The sequence below is a fragment of the Chanodichthys erythropterus genome, chromosome 7 (genome assembly GCF_024489055.1).
Source record: "Chanodichthys erythropterus isolate Z2021 chromosome 7, ASM2448905v1, whole genome shotgun sequence".
NCBI classification, from domain to species: Eukaryota; Metazoa; Chordata; class Actinopteri; order Cypriniformes; family Xenocyprididae; genus Chanodichthys; species Chanodichthys erythropterus.
Genome location: NC_090227.1, coordinates 9,149,975 through 9,167,302, shown reverse-complemented (window position 1 = coordinate 9,167,302; position 17,328 = coordinate 9,149,975). Strand labels below are relative to the sequence as shown.

General features: G+C 38.2%; 1 protein-coding gene across 3 annotated transcripts; it reads right to left on the bottom strand.

Moving 5' to 3' along the window:
• Positions 1–6,742: 6,742 nt before the first annotated feature.
• Positions 6,743–16,864, bottom strand: si:ch211-132b12.7 (uncharacterized protein LOC564531 homolog). 3 transcript variants are annotated; one of them, XM_067389787.1, is made up of 5 exons: positions 16,544–16,864; positions 15,511–15,552; positions 14,160–14,360; positions 11,260–11,441; positions 6,743–10,076 (listed from the first exon to the last, which is right to left on the bottom strand). In XM_067389787.1, the coding sequence occupies exons 2-5, from the start codon at positions 15,542–15,544 to the stop codon at positions 8,871–8,873; spliced, it is 1,623 nt and encodes a 540-aa protein (XP_067245888.1). In that variant the 5' UTR covers positions 15,545–15,552; positions 16,544–16,864; the 3' UTR covers positions 6,743–8,870. The 3 variants fall into 3 exon arrangements, with proteins under 3 accessions (XP_067245888.1, XP_067245889.1, XP_067245890.1); XM_067389788.1 differs by having other exon boundaries at positions 15,458–15,552; positions 16,544–16,863; XM_067389789.1 differs by lacking the exons at positions 11,260–11,441; positions 15,511–15,552; positions 16,544–16,864 and having other exon boundaries at positions 14,160–14,292.
• Between the last annotated feature and the right edge of the window lie 464 nt (positions 16,865–17,328).

Here is a 17,328-nt window from a genome sequence, read left to right as displayed (position 1 = left end):
TCACGAGCAGCGGGACTTTTATTATGCCACAGTCGCCGGCGCTGCTTCCACTTTACCATATGTATCATATGTATTGACAGCACAATTTTTATTGTGAGGTTATGATGTAAAATTATGATAACTACACTGTAGCTGCTACAGTAACTAACAAAATCTATCCAATACTGGATTTCGTAAGTGTCTGAAAAAGACAATTTTCACATGCCACCATTACATATTGCATCATGCTATATTGCAATAGGTCAAGTCAAGTCAAGGTCAAGTTTATTTATACACTGCGTTCCAAATTACTATGCAAGAGACAAATCAGCAAGACTCAGATTCCAGCCCCTCCAAGAAAATGTCTGTTCGTCCACCCCTCCATGTCCTTCCAGACAACTGGCATCAATCTCAGACAAAACAATTACTATACAGCAAATATAGTTTGACAGTAAATTATCAATTTAATTGATAACTGTTTAGTCAGATGATATGAAAACGAAAAAATATATACACTCGTGTACATTCAAACACAATAATTGGGCATACATAGCAAACGCGAGTTCATCGATTTGCGCGAGTAGATTACATACAAAGTCAATGCAAAGACGCGATCAGACTATGGATCAGACACATCCTCGTGCGGGTCTAGAGACGCGATGGCCTGCGTTTGGCGTGTATGCCCCATAATACTAATCGTGTTGATCGTTATAATGGCATATGTTTTCTGTAAAGATACGAATCAAAACAGCTCACCTGTCGAGTAAAACACAAGCGAGATCGGCATCTCTTTCTAGGTGAAGTTTGTCGCGAAGCTCTCTCCATCTAGAAAATGCAACACCGATATTGATCCTCGCTCTTTCTCTCCTCTTGTCCCAAACTCTTCTTGGGTCATTTGGTTGGCCCGTACGCTTACGTTTACAGGAGCTGTCCTTGTCGACAGAGCCAGCGGCAGATGGTAAACAGTAATTATGTTCCATAAATAAGTAACACAATCCACCATAAAACGTGCAATAAGTAAATAAAGAACTGCTTGAAGCAGTGGTTTGCTGGATGCTAGACACTACTTCCGCATTTGTCCACGGCACTGTTGTCATGTGGTTTCTACGTCAGTAAAGGCGGTAACAAAGGGTAACTGACGGCATTGACAGGCGACTGCACTGCCCCGTGTCACTGTTTAGAATGGGAATTTTCTCATGATTTACAAGTAGTTGAAAACATTATATTGTATTGTTAGTAATCAACTGGACAAAATATATAACACTAGCCTAGTGGTTTTCAGATATTTTACTGCCAATATCTTACATATTGTACCTTTAAAAACAACACTGGTATTAAATTAAATTAGTTTTGTTAATTCTGAACATTATAAAAAACTATTTTATTTGATATCTTTTTTTTGTGGCGATACTGACAACAAAGACAGCAAATAAAGACAGAAAATACTCAAATAATGCAATTGCCTAAAGGCACACTATGTACCTTTTGGCCTTCTAGCAGTTAAAAAACAAATATGCATGCATTTTGTGAAATAACATTGTTTTGGTTGTGCTTCGGTTCTGCATGACTGTGCGGATTAATTTGGTTACATATACTGCTCATAAAGCATTCACTACCAGTTTTTTAAGAGATAACCAGTTTAGATGGAAAGGATCTCAAGCTCACTAGATGAAGATGTTACTGTAGTTATACCCATTAATAAACACTGTACTTCCTTGAAAATAAATTCCAGCACAGCGCTACAACAACCACAATGAAATGACCCTTCACAATAGATAACGCTTTACAGTTAACTCTGTTAAAGAGCCACATTTGGCAATTTATCAAACATTTCAAATCCCTCAGTTCTCGCCATCTCTGAAAAGCCAAGCCAATGTTGATTCTCATTTAATTACAAGCTCTGTCGTGTTCTCTTTTCATCAAGTTTTTAAAAATGGGTGATTCCCGAGAGGTTTGAGATTTAGGGGCCTGTTTTCAACTAAAAACAGAAAACATTTTATGCATTTTGGCCATTTATTTACATGTCAACAGTGTGTTGGGGGCCTGATAACGGGTTTCTAAGTTCAAGTTTTTGAAAACAATCATCTCTGTGTAAACTACAAAAACGTGAATCAGTGAAAATAGTTATAGCATGCATGCGTATAAATTTGAACATAAAAAAGTTACTTGGTGTACCTTTAATTTTATGCCAACAGTGCTATCTTATAGCTACTAAGATAAGATAAATAATACTATGTGACCATTTTACATCTTTTGTGGATTATTTGAGGTTTCCACATTATTATTCAGTAAATAAAGCAGCCACAGCTCATCTGTATGGACAGGTGGAGATTAATATTTTGTAAATAAAGTGGTAATTTTTTTTTTTTTTTTTTTTTTCCCATAAACAAAGCACTTGCCTCGCTTCATAAAATTGAGCTTAAACCACTGTAGTGACATGGATTCATTTGACAATGTCTTACCTCTCTGGGGCTCAAAAGAAGTAGTTGCGTAGACTGCCAATGGAGGGACAAAAAGTTCTTAGATTTCATTAAAAAGATCTTGATTTGTGTTCCGAATGTTTTACAGGTTTGGAACGACATGAATTTTTCATTTTTGGGTGAACTAACCCGTTAATTACATTCAACATGATTCAGTGACTGGTTTCAAGTAGTTATTTCCTTTTACAGCCACCTGAGGGAGCCAGATCTCTTTTTTTTAACCTGATTACACAAAAAAATCTGAGAATTGTAGTTCTGTACAAAAATAAGTAATAATAATTTCTTTCAGTGTCCTGTAGATTTACATAACTTTCTCCTGCACGATTTATAATATTGGGGAGAATGTGCAAGTGTATGGTTGATGCTTGATTATTTTGTTCATGTATTTATTTTATTAAAAATTGATATATAATCTCTGTTAATAATTATTTGTATACCAATTCACATCAAGTAGGCCTACTTTCCCTAACCTTTACACAAATCAGATTTGTTGATATTTCTACATTATATATATATATTATTAATTCCTTTTATTCACACACTTACAACTTCAACTGTATACTCGGGAGCATGTTGGTCATATTTTCACTCCTGTAACTAAGTAGTTAAATTCACCCCATGTTATAACCATCCCAAACTAAAATTACACTACTATCATGTCTCATAACAAGAAGACTGCTATGTAGACTGGTCTACATTCTAATTAAGTCTAATTAAGCTAAACAATAAAAGCTAGTAGATACCGCATTCCCTTCTGTTAAAATTACTGTCTTCTAAGGGTACGATGTAGCCTACTAAAAACAGCATTTTTCATGAACAGATGACAACGTTGTCAAAACCATCCTTGTTCACTTAAACGGATCTGTGAAAACAACTAAATAAGCTGTATTATGCATGCCAGGCCAGTAGTTGGCGATGTCATTTTGTAAAGAAACACTTTGCGCCTTTAGACTGAACATGTAATACGCATGTGCATGACATATCATTATTTTCACAAATTCACATTTTTGTAGTTTACATGGAGTATATTAGTATATATTAATGGTATAGTTCTCAAAAACTTGCAGTTTGAAACCTATTTTCAAAAGTTTGCATTTTCAGAGCCTAAAAACATTGTTGTCCAGGCCCGGATTGGTTAATCGGGAGCACCGGGAGAATTCCTGGTGGCCCGGTCTGTTTATTTGGCCATGAGGGCTGGTGTTGTCATGGCACTGGTTTGAAATATGGATGCTAGAAACTGTCGACGCGGCCATATGTACTGAGCTGAGTAGCCTAACTTTTTCCTTAAAATCAGTCATTGACGGATTTAGGCCAGGACGACATGGGCAACGGCCCAGGCCGGGCAGCATCTTCAAGAAGAAAAAAAAAACAAACGAGATCGGGTTTTTACCCCTCATTTGTACGTAACGTCAATGATATCATATCACTCTATGGATAAATTAACCTGGTCGAGAGGGACTCGGAGAAGACAATTCACTCAAAAGTATATGAGAAGAAGGGATGAGGTGACATCTGTAGGGGAGAAGGACAAGTTCTAAATCAACAAGGCAAAAGGTCTAAGCCACTGGAGGCCGATTTAAGTAATGTAAATAGATAAAAAGGAAGAGGGCAAACATGCAAAAGATAAAGCAGCTATTACTCATATTGTAATAATAGTAGGCAAATAATAAAATATAGGGCCTATCACTTGTATGTTGCTAGCTATGCTATTACACATTGGCCAACAATATACATTTTTCTGTCCAACTAACTTACCAGACAGTAAAATGTGATTTTGTAGCTGTTTTTGTAGCTGTTTGCATTGTGTGGCTGCAGCAGGGATGAGGCAGAAACAAACTTCTACAAACGTGGGGATTTATTTCAAGGAACAGAACAGAACAGAAAACACATGTATGGTAAACAATCATACAAACAACAAGAACGGACAAGGAGTGCAGGGAAGTGAGTCCAATATAAAGGGTGTGCTAATGACGAAGACCAGGTGCAGGGAATCCAGGGAGAGCGGGAGAGATGAGGAAGTGAGTGCAGGTGTGGAACAGGGAGGATCATTGGAAACGGAGTCCGGGACAGGCGTGAACTGTAACAGTAGCATACTGTAACTTTTTTTAAACAAACATAATACTTTAATATATTACTGTAAAGTTGTGCAATTTTGGGGGATTTATGGTATTTTGTGTTATTTATTTGCCTCAATTTGTAATCATTTAAGTATATACATTTATATAAAATAGCAACATTTTATGTTAAATCCACTTTAATAAAGATCTACATTTCTCAATTTCATTCATAGTGACAGATATGGAAAATGTGCCTGGGTTTAGTGGAAGATTGCTGCCATCTAATGGAAAGCAAACACTTAATTAAATTAAAATTAAATTAACTTGAATTTTTAACTACAGCCACTAGATGGCTAGAAAATTAATCACTGGTTCACATTATAAAATCATTATTATAACAATAAAAATGACTATCAAATTTTAGTATTTTTTGTACTACAATTTTAAATATTTTTGAAAAATAAAATTAATTACAAGGCTGTAGAGAACAGTGCACTATTGCAGACTTATATACTGAGGTTTTAATTACATTATTTTAATATTGTCAGTCATGAATTAAAGTGGGCCGGTCTAAGGCATGAAACTCCAGGGCTGAAAATGAGTCCCAATCCAACCCTGTTGTTGTCGTGTAAAAGAATGGCAAAAACACATAAAAAAGTTTTATAGTTTAGTTTAGTTCAATTGCTCACTGACCTACAACTATATATTATCGTCTTCTGTTTTCCATGCAAGAAAAGTGAGTTGATTTATACTGTCAAGCTTCCAAAAGAACATTTGGAAACACCATAAATTACCATAAGTAATATATAGTTTATACTCTTAAAAGTATTTGGACACTTGTCATTGCTTTAGGACAAAAAGTTTTCTCAAGTGGCATCTGATCTAAAATGCCACTAGAGCTTTTCTCTGAACTAACTTCACTTTTAATATTTTTTTAATTTTTAAAGACTTAATCAGCTGGAATATTAGTGATTTGGATGTATAAAGTCAGTTCTCCTCAAGTTCACCCAGGTTTTCTAACAGATAGTACAGTTCATCACATTAACTATGAATATGATCTGGTAACTGCTGAAAACCACAAACTACTTAGGTTTAAAATGATAAAAGTATATGTTAACCATAAACAAAGTGTTTCTTGCAAAGTGTGTTTGCGCTCTTTCTTTAAATAGACTAGTTGATATTTTGTTATCTAATATAGTGACATTCAGACATTTTTCATTTTTGAGTGTGCCTTCTTTTAGTGTCAAAGAATTTTTGGTGCCACTGTATAGTAGGCTATTTAATGAATACCTGAAAGTGCATGAGTTTCAGTATACAAATAAAGGAAAAAACAGAGCTTTGTATAACTGAATCTGTCTGTTGTTTTATTCTTTACTATGGTGATCCTTGACGGTTGTCTTGGAAACCGTTTACGAGATTGCCGTTCCAAACACTTCAAACTGTGTAGTAAAGAGAAGCTGCATAAGACAAGCTGTTATTCTTTTTCCAGATAATAGAGATAGAGTTCCAAAAGATTCATCAAAAGTAACTTACATTACTAGTTACATTAAAGGATTAGTCCACTTTCAAATAAAAATTTCCTAATCATTTACCCACCCCCATGTCATCCAAGATGTCCACATTCTTCAGTCAAAAAGAAATTAAGGTTTTTGATGAAAACATTACAGGATTATTCTCCTTAAAGTGGACTTCAAACAGTTGAAGGTCGAAATTACAGTTTCAGTGCAGCTTCAAAGGGCTTTAAACGATACCAGACGAGGAATAAGGGTCTTAGCAAAACAATCGGTCATTTTTTACGTTTATACGTTTTAACCATAGACAATCGTCTTGAACTAGCTCTCTTCTTCTTCTTCTCTATTATAATTCCGGCAGTGTAGACACTGATAAGTATATTACTGCCCTCCACAGGTCAAAGTTTGAAATAAATTGTCATATACAATATGCTAGTGCAAGTATATAAAAATTAGTTGAAACTTTTAAGAGTGTCTATGGTTAAAACGTATATAATTTTTAAATCTTTTTTAGAATTTTTTTTTTCGCTAGATAAGACCCTTATTCCACATCTGGTATCATTTAAAGCCATTTGAAGCTGCACTGAAACTGTAATTTTGACCTTCAACCATTTGGGACCAAGTGAAGTCCACTATAAGGAGAATAATCCTGGAATGTTTTTTATCAAAAACCTTAATTTCTTTTCGACTGAAGAAAGAAGTACATGGACATCTTGGATGACATGTGGGTGAGTAAATTATCAGGAAATTTTAAAGTGGACTAATCCTTTATTACAGCTTTTTATCAGTTCAAGCCCTTGCAGGGTTTTAGACAATTAATATAAGCTGCATACTAATGTCTCTTTCATCTAAGTCCATAAAACAACTGTTGAGCTCTTCAGGCAGAATAAAAGTAATGTCATGTGATCCAAAAACCTCAAGGCAACTCTATCACAAACTGCTCATAGAACCTGTTTGGGGAGAAAAGTAGGACCAAATATATTGTTAAGAGAAATAAAAGTGCCATTAAACAACAAACCAAATGCCGTTTAAGGAAGCTATTTATTTCAATCTGCATGTAGTGTAATAGTGTTTTTGTTGCAGTGATCCTGACTTCAGCAAACATACTGCATGGAAACATTGAAAGAATCATTCTTTAGATGCATTAGAATTGCATCACATACTGCTTGTGCTGCTACATGAGGAAGCACAAATATCGATCATGTCATAACACGCCATTCATTTCAAACACAAACTCATTATCTGCTTCACCTGGCCATCACAAACACACACACACTCACACACACTCAGAACATCCCTACTGTACTGCCATTTATTTGGACTTAAGATCATTACTGTGTACAAACACACCATCAATATCTATAAAAAGAAAATTAAAAGCTATGGTAGAAGAAATATATCTGTCATAAAGAAGGACTCTCTGTGAAACTGCAGTTCTTTCATCATTTCCTTTACTGATTTTAGGGGGAAAACTTCTGCGGCATTGAAGCATAAAATATGTTAAACTAAGCTGAAAGTACTAAACTCTGAAAGCATAATCAAATTAGACAAAATATTTCATAAATGAATATGATTTTGTATACAATTTTGTGAATGACAGCAGAATTCTGCAAAATCTCTATGTGGGCCTGACGGCTTCCTTAGACACAAATCAGTAAGTAAATAAATGGAAATAATATACCAAAATAACAACAAATAATATATTAGTGTTATGTCAAGAATATCAAAATGTGTCAAAAAGATGCTTGGTGCAGTAGTAGACAATTGGGGAAGAAACGTAAAGATGTTGCAGAACACATTAAGGCTGGCACAAAACACCATTAACACAAGCAAACTCACAAATACATAAACGTCAAGATCTGTGATCAGACAAATGGGAAATAAGCTCACATAAACACTCAAAATTGACCCTTCATCTCAGAGGGAAGCCAATCCAAAAGGCTTGAGCAGATCCTTTGTTCTTAAGGTGGTGTCAAGTAGCCCAGACTGGCTCAGAATCTCCACTGTGTCGAGGAAGAGACAATGCCATGCTGTCCCTTTGAGGGTGTTTGACCATTTGCCAATTGGTCCATGGTCAAAGATGAAGATGTAAAGCAAGCAGATTAATGAAGTGCGTACTGCATAGAAGAACACAAGCTTCATGGACCTTACCAAGATCATTGTGAGAATAGTTCTCACACAATTCTAAGTGTCTTTGCATGTGTGTATAGTTCTAAGCTCTGACTTTTGGAATCTTCATGCACCATCCTCATGCTTTTTTAAGTGATAAGGCCTCACAGAGGGGATCTCATCAATAATAATACCACAAAATACCATTCCAGGTCAAAAGTGAACATGTTCTTTAAAAACACTACTTGCTACAAACTGTGACAGCAATTGCTAATTCAACTTGCCTATGATATAAATCAAAAATAAATTAGGGAACTGACTGCAATGTGTGATGTGTTGTGTTGCAATCAAAAACACATTTGCAAGTGGCCTTTGAAAACCTGATTCAGTTATGGGGCAGAATAGCAGATGCAGAAATCTGTGTCAGTGGCAAAACTAACGAGTGGCAGTCTGTAGCATGCATGTTAAATTCTGCATATCTCTCATCAGACACTTTGGGTGATTGCTGATGCAAATGAGTAGAAACGTGACAGACAGGAAGATGGTTCACAGCACAGTTGAGCTGCTGTCCTTGAGCATAGCCCTGAGTTGCCATGGAGACTACTGAATCTTGGAGCAATGACATAACATCTCTGAAGTTTGAGATGTTGAGATGTTCAAGAAAGTATTCTCAAGTTTCCTTTGCTGTTTCTCTGCTGGGAAGACCCGGTGCTCAGCAGGTTTCTGTGTGCCGTCTAAAGCAGGTTTCCATGTGTAGAGCTGTCTGGAGGCATTATAGGATCATCCAGCGGACTGGCAGTTCCTCTGTGGGCTCTGATTTGCTCAAAAGTGATGGTGCTATCATTGCCAGAATCATATTGACCTGTTGACTGGCATTCTGCATCTGGCATGGGAGCTAGGAGAGGAGATGGGGGCGCCACCACTTCAATCCCATTAACTCCATATCTGTATACCACATGAGTGTCAGGTTTCGTGCTAGTGGCTGTTTCAACTTCCAACTTTGATTGAGACAGGTCCCCTCCATCACTGCTGTCTGTTGGTAGGCACTTGAGGCTGGGATAATGTCCAGACTCAGCCATGACCTGTTGGAGCTTCTCCCAGGCAGCTGGCGCATCAACACCTGCTTGAGCGGCCTGGAAAAGCAGATGGGCATGTTGGCGGAGCTGGGCTATGTCTCGTTCGGTGGCAGCATTTTGCCGCAGCAGATCCTGCGTTCGTAAGGTGATGTCAAGTAGCCCCGACTGGCTCAGAATCTCCACTGTGTTGAGGAAGCGACGATGCCGTGCTGGCCCTTTGAGGGTGTTTGACCCTTTGCCAGTGTCATTTTTCGGTCCTTGGCAATGCTTATGGGGCTCTTTTCTGGACTGAATAAGGTCGTTGGAAGAGGGTGGGGAAGGAGTCTGGGTGCTTGAGACTGACGGAGAGCTCACACTGAGGGAAGTGGAGGGACTAGATGGGCGGCATGGGCTCCGGTGCTTGTGAGAAGCAGAAAGTGTCTCATGGCCCACAGATAGCGACCGTGCGAGGGAATGAGAGTGCAACAGCAAGTTGTTCTCTGGCTGTTTTTGCAGATGCTGCTTATTCGCTTGTGTGGTTGTGGACACCTCCTCTCTTTTCTCTTCTGTGCATACTCTCTTACTCAGGCTGTGCTCCTCTGTATTACTTCCCCTATTGGTTGCAGGTTTCTCTTGGGTTTTCTTACTAGGGTGAGGTGCGATTCGAGGGTAGGAGTTTAGAATAGGGAGGTAAGTGTTTTTACTTTTCTTTACACCCTTGCTTTCGGATCTTTGTGACTGGGGTTTGAGGGTGTGCATTGGGGCGCTTTGATTGATGTCAGGCGGTTGTAGCAAGAGAACATGGGTGGCACCCTGATTGCTTGTAGCACTTCCACCCCATGACAGAGATGAAGGGAGGATGTGGTCCTGACCAGACTGCCCAGGCTTGGGAAAGAGAAAAAGAGGAGAGACAGAAATCCTTCTTGTACAGAGCAATTTCACAAAAGGAAATATCAAGTAAGCTGTATCTTTTGTAATATATCTTATCTCATATCTTATTTTATAAGATTTGTTTTTTTCTATGACTCACTTGACCTTCAGACTCTTACCATCAGTTTCAATTTCACGCATCACTCTGTTTTCTTTGTACCTCTTTCTCATCTGTCTTTTCCAACCTTCCACCTAATTAATTTTTGTCTCTGGCTTTGGTTCAAAATATAGTGAGCTGCCCTGTCCTGCCCTGTACTTTCTACAAATGAGGCTGCCTTAGAAGGTAGCTGCCTAAAGCTGTTTGTATCCGACTTTTGCATCCGTCTGCAGCTAAATTTTTGTGTCTGTGCGTGTCATGTGTGAATGATTTGAACGCTTGAAAAGAAAGGTCCATAATATGTGTATGTACTAGAGTTGTCAAAAGTACCGACTTCGGTACCTATCGGTACTGAAATTTTAAAAATGTGATGCTTTGAGCACTGTTGAGCGGATTCGTAAACATCTCTGATTGGCCATTGTGTTGACGCGCTCATAGGATATGCCTGTGATTGGCTACAATGATCAACGCACCGGAGCATTTGAAAGCACACTGAAGTGTGAGTGCGAGCGATTGAAAGCAGGTGTCTAACAGTGGACCGATCTGCGATAGACGCCTGCTTTCAAACGCTCCCGTGTGTATCTGTGTAAGCGCTTAGTGAAGAGATTTATTAATGACTATTTACAATGTTTTTACAGCGTTGATCATTGAAGTCAATCACAGACATATCCGATGAGCTGTAAAAACAACGGCCAATCAGAGATGTTTATTTCAGTACCGACTAGGTACCGAAGTCGGTACTTTTGCAACTCTAGTATGTACGTCAAACGCCCTTTCTAACTGAGCTCAATGGAGTATACTTTGAAAGGCTTCCATGCTCAACTGTGTGTGAGACAGTGCAGAAAACGGAAAATTAAGTATACCTGGGTTTTAACTGTCATTGTGAGAAACCTCATAATTGAATGAACTGGAACAATTCGCATTGGCAGCAATTCCATGTGCCACAGAAATAGTGCTCATATAAGGCATATGTTGGCTACATATGTAGGCAGCTCATTATGTTTTGGAACAGAGCCTCTTAATCTTTCCACTTTGTCTCACCTGCTTCAACACCACATTCTTAATGATGAATATGGGGGTGAGTTCAGGGGTCCCGGACACCAGTATGTGGCTTCCCTGTAGGGTGCTTTGCTCCACCCCACCCAAACCTTTGCAGACCTGAGGCTCATTCACACTGCTCTGCTGGTCATCTGCATCAGTTTGCAAGGAATCTGAGCCAGTGTCTGAGAGAAACAGAGCAGTAGGAGGAGCAAGGGCATTGGGTGGAAAAGAAAAAAAAGAGATAGAAGGGAAGGCAACAGGAAGGGTGGGAAACATGAGAAATAGAAAAACAAAAGCGAGAGAGGTGGCAGTCTCAGTCTACTAATGACAAGTGAAATGAAGGATCGCTGATATTACTTAAGTTTCATAAAGCTACACTACATGGTCAAAAGTACATCAACTTCGAATGAACAGGTTTGACTCTTTCAGCTGTCCAATGTGCATAAATTCAAGTTTAGTTTAGTATGCAAAAGTCGAGTGTATAAATTAAAGAACACAGCCATTAAATCTCCTTATACAAACATTTTCAGTTGAATCAGGCATATCACATGACACAGTCATTAACTGCAACCAGTAAAAGTGGTTGACTTTGAGCCAGGTTCTTTCACACAGAGTCAGGGCTTGACCTTACTCATGCTTTTGTTTCTAACTGGGAGCAAATACCTGTACCCATGATCCTACATCTAGTGGCAAGCCTTTCCAGAATAGTAGAAGTTCCTCCATTTGCTCCTATAAGGGCAACTCCCTATTGTTGTCTACATACTTTTTTAACATGTATGTTCAAGGAAAAGTCCACACAAATAGAAAAGTTCAGACATCATTTACTGACCCTTGTGTCATTCTAAACCCATAGGAGTTTCTGTCATCTACTGAAACTCAGGCAGAATGTCCAAACATACAAAGCTAAAGTCATATGGACTATTTTTATGTTGTTGTTGTTTCATTTTTGGTGTTTAAAGGTGATAGAGAGGATTTTTTCGTCAACTGAGAATCCAAAGACTGTTACTGAGTTTTTTAAATGAGCGCATGCGTAAGAACAACCCCCCTCCTTCGAAGGAATGCCTCCCAAAACTCGTAAACACTCGTATTGGAACACGAGTGTTTACCACCGGCATTTGCTGTGTGGTGTTAGTGGATTCATTAGGTCGGACTCACCACAGGTAACTCATAATCTGCAGTTGTCCTGTCTCCTGACAAAAACATTGCATGCGGCGCCTGTGGAGTGTGGAAAGTTACTGGAGCACGCAGCCGCGCTCGTCTCTCACAAGGAACGTCATGGCAGTGATTGACAAGCCAGAGGGCCAATTGGCTGATGTTTTTAAGGCCCTTCCTCGTGCACAGATGATGTATATTAATATTATTCCTTTCAGTGCACCTAATAAATAGTCTTTTATCAGTTAGTAAAGACAGTTTAAAGTAATATTGCAAAAATGTATAAAACAAAACATCCTCTTTAGCACCTTTAAAGTGTGCTTAATGTTGTGCAAAGTTGGTTCTGGTCGATCTGCTTGATCATCTGCATTTTCAGACTAGGGCTCAGACTGATATGGTAAAACCAATGACATTATTAACTGTTAACAATTGCTTTAGAAGCCTAGGAAGCTGAAATTCCTGATTATGGTAAGGGCCATATCAGGCCAATCAGAGCAGTCTGGGATTTTTGGAACGAGGGCCTTTGTATAAACCGGACCTCAATCAAAGTGTTTTAGGCAGACTGAGAATAGAGGTACAGCAATAATATACAGCAGTATGTGAAAATAATGTGTTTTTTTTTAATTAAAACATGTTAACCTATTCTAGTACACCCAATAAACAAAACAATAAACTTTTAGAATAGCTTCAAATGACCGCTTTAATAGCCTTTGAACACTTTATTGTATGAAAAAAAAGTATGGAAAATCTGATTTTGTGTTCCAGAGAAAGTCATACAAGTTTGGAACAACATGCGGGCTGATGAAAAATGCAGATAAAACTTGCAGTGTGTGTTTGTGGATGTGTGTGTGTGTGTAGTGTGACATGGCCACATAGAGACAGAGGGATATTAACATGGGGTGAGGCTATATTTTTCGTATGCGTACGTGTTCCTTGCTTTTCTGCATTAATGTTGTCAGTGTGAGTGACCCCTTATTTGTATTTAAAATATTTAGTAGGACTGGTGATGCTGCAATGTTGTGCTGAAATATTCAAGGAAGTGCTTTTGAAACAGGTTGAACGGCGGGTTAGGGAGTGTATGAGTAAAAGAATATACAATGATTATGGACTTGTACTCTTTTATTAGATTACTTTCAACATTAATTGTAAAATATGCTTGTTTCTTTTTGTATTTGTTTTCATTACAGTGATTTAATCACAGGAGTTCAAACTTTCAGTCACTTTCAGTCACCATTCGACTACCAGGTGAGATTGAATTATTGACAAATTACTGTAAATATGGTTACACTTTATTTTACAGTACATTGTAATTACTCAAATAATGACTGAGTACTATTACTTAACTACATGTATTTACTATAGAGTTACAGTTAGGGTTAGGGTTAGTTTTAGGGTTAGTTACTTGTAATTATGCATAATTTACTGTTATTACTATAGTAAGTAAATGTAGTAACGCGTAACTACGGCACTGTAAAATAAAGTGTTACCGTAAGTATATATATATATATATATATATATATATATATATATATATATAGAAAGAGAGAGAGAGAGAGAATTGAATGGGAATAAAACCCTGTGAGATTGCTTTGTGGTTTTGTATATATTGTATGTTGGGACAATTGCAGTTCTTAATACACATTGTATTGTATTGTATTGTATTGTATTGTTTGTCATAGTAGTAGTATTTGTGTGACCTGAGTCTCTTCGGGGTGAATGTTACAGTAGGACTGTCAATCAATACTCACCTGAATAACCAGAGTCTTTCTCAGAGCAGCGGGAGTCACGTCCATTTGTTTCCTGTTCAGTGTGTGCTCTTGCTCTAGATGCCAAAAGGGCGGCACTGTTGCTTTTGTCCTTAGCATTTTTGCTGGCTGGACGAGAGGTGCGTTCCCTCTCCCCTACACACCCTTGGGCATCTCCTCTTGGTTCCTTGGGCATCCCGGGCCCTGAGAGCAGAGAGACACAGCTGGGCAGACAGTGGCCTCAAGCAGAATGTATTTACTATTTCTAACATGGAGTTTGTTCTTAAGGTTCTTACATGCAAACATTTTTGATCAGGAGCACTAACAACATGAGATCCAAAATGCTACACTTATGCTCACAAAGGGTGAACCATGGAAATGATCTTTCAACAGTTGTCTTGGAAATTATTTATTGTCAATTCAAAAAACAGGGTACATGGTAAATGGGCATTGTTTTTCTGAATGTCCAGACAATTACAGTGTATTCAATGCTACTGCACAAAATATAGCCTTTTTCTAAATGTTTGTAACTACAAAAGTGACTACTGCACACATACATTATTTTTTAGATTCACTGAACTCACTGCAAATACACAATTGTTTATTGCAATTATTGAAATGTCTTCTCATTGACCATCATTTCAGACATGTACAATACTTAATGATAGTTACCAGCAATATTAACTTTTTACCAGCATATTAATTTACAAGGGACTGCATGGGACCTGTGCTTATGTTTTTTTGGTATTTTATAGATGGTCAAAGATACTTCAGCTATAGAAAAGATACTTCCAACTCTAGTTCTGATTGGATTAATTGTATATGCTGCGCTCATGCCATGTCGTAATTACCGTAATACTGTAATAATCATGCATTTCTATGGCAACAGTATCAATGCCTCAATTAATCTGCAGCGGTCATGTGTAATAAGTTGGAGCGCTTAGAAAATGAGCAGTTTACAGGTTGTAATTACGAGTTCTACGTGGATGTGAACGCTTTTTACAAGTTTTAATCTTGTAATTACGGTAATTACGACATGGCGTGAACACACCTTAAAATGCTTCTAAATGCTGCCATCTTTGTTCATTAACACTCATGAGTTCCGGGATAATTTGTCATGTGACCTCTTGTCAAAAACAGAATGGGGAAATCCATTTCACACTCAAAAAAAAAAATTTAAAAAAATTTAAAAAATTGTCAGTGGCATCTAGGATACATCTACAACATATGCATCACAAATATTTCATCATATTATTGTATATGTTGACCGGAGAAAATATATATAGTCAGAACATAGTTACGTTTGAATGGAGAAAAATGATTTTTGCCGTCATGGTGTAGTTCTGGCACCTACCAGCAGGGGTTAACCAGTCAGTTCCATAACGCATTTTGTGTACTGTTGAAGAAGAACAGTGATAAACCTTGCCAGAAAAAAAACTACAGCATGTGAATGATCAAATATATAGATAACGCAAAAAATAGACTAATTAGCTCTAATATGAGCTTAATTTAAGCTTAATCATTTTGCATAAGTGCTAAAATCTGTAAAATACAAAAGAAGAATTTTGAAATATGGCCAACGATGTTATGGCTGATTTCATTATGACCAAAATAACATGAAAGCACCTCATGTCCTATTTACAATTTTCAAACTCATAAGTAGGAACTTCGCCCAGAGGACTTGAACGAGGCATATTATTGCGCCAAAAGTTGCGACGTTGCTTGGCAATCATTTACAGCCTACCGTTGCTGAAAAGTATACTTGGCTGGAGAATTGGTTATTCTGGTTATAGCTAATTATTAGGCTACTATTTTAATGAACAATAGTGCTTTGTCATAATACTGCTCCTTCGCTGTTATAACAGCAATAAGCCACTAAATCCCACTTTAAGAGATTTTAACCATTTGTTTTGCTTTAGTGATTTTTTTTTCCCATAAAATGTCGGGAAAAGTTGCTCTAAAACGGTCGATTATCATGAGATGAATAGATTCATATAGTTCTTGCACAAAATAGTTTCATAGTTCTTGCTTTGGTGGCATGAATTATCCTGCCAGGAGGAAGGTTATTTATTTAGACATAAGCTAACACACACACACACACACACACGGAGCTCAGAGCCCTCCCTTCCCTGACTGTTATGTAATACTACAACAACAGCCGAGCTCAGTCTCCACTTCCTCCTGTTGACACCACATACACCGTTAAAACAACGTGCCTAGACAACCTTTAGCTATGTGCAAATAAAGATGGAGCTTAGGAAAACCTGTCAGTCAGATACATTGTCAGTGCCAATGGGTAAAAATAAATATTTAGCCTAAAGAGCAAAAGACAGCACTCGTTTGCTGAAAAACTAAACTATAAATAGTAACACACCAGCATTGCCTACCTTAGTAATGTACAATACTGGTCCCGAATATTCGTCTCTTCTCCAACCAGGGGTGCACACACTCCTAACTACCTGTCCAGGGGCAATCTGTGCCTCCCGTCATCTCGCTGACAAGGATGATGACCACCCAGCGTGACCGAGCCTCATTACCTTTGACTGTACTTTTTCTGATGGTCTCCAGCTCGGGTGTGTTAAACCTCCTCCAGCCCGTACTTCAAAATTGCCGAATGACAACTCCACCTGCAGTAAGCTCCTCCCTGCCTAAACGGAGCCCGCCCACTCGGGTGGTTGACATTTCACCAGGCCAATAGCGGCAAAGGGATTCAGCCTAATTCCGCCCCAAGCACGAGTGACGCAGGGGAATAAGTGGCATGGCCAATCCTGTGAGCAGGCACGTGGAGAGGAGGAACGAGACGGTATGACAGGACGCAACTGAACGGACACGAAACATAACCAGACGGAGGAGTGGCGAAGAAACGAAGCATTAGTGTAACTAGATTTGGCTGTCCATGTGTGCCATATTTTGTAATCCTGACCACTGACGAGTCAAATACGGGAAGTCAAAGTGAATGTTACAGCTTCATTTACTTCATTTTAACCTTTTCAGCCTCATTTAGGCTACTTCACGTTTCTCTGGTGTTTATATTTTTGTCATTTGTTAGCAGTCAATTAAGGAATTGGCCGTTTAGATGCTGCTAAGTCAATGACATATGACAAAAAGTAGATAATACTTTGCCCATTTTAGTGACAAATAAGACAACTCAAAGTATTGTAAAGAGAGATAG

Bases quoted from the DNA above. Each gene is read 5' to 3' on its own strand.
- si:ch211-132b12.7 (XM_067389787.1), bottom strand. From the start codon at position 15,544: ATGCGTTATGGAACTGACTGGTTAACCCCTGCTG. The intron at 11,442-14,159 runs GTGAGTATTGAT...TGTTTCTCTCAG, and splicing joins GAAAGACTCTGGTTATTCAG to ACACTGGCTCAGATTCCTTG. The intron at 10,077-11,259 runs GTGAGACAAAGT...CTCTTTCCCAAG, and splicing joins AGAATGTGGTGTTGAAGCAG to CCTGGGCAGTCTGGTCAGGA.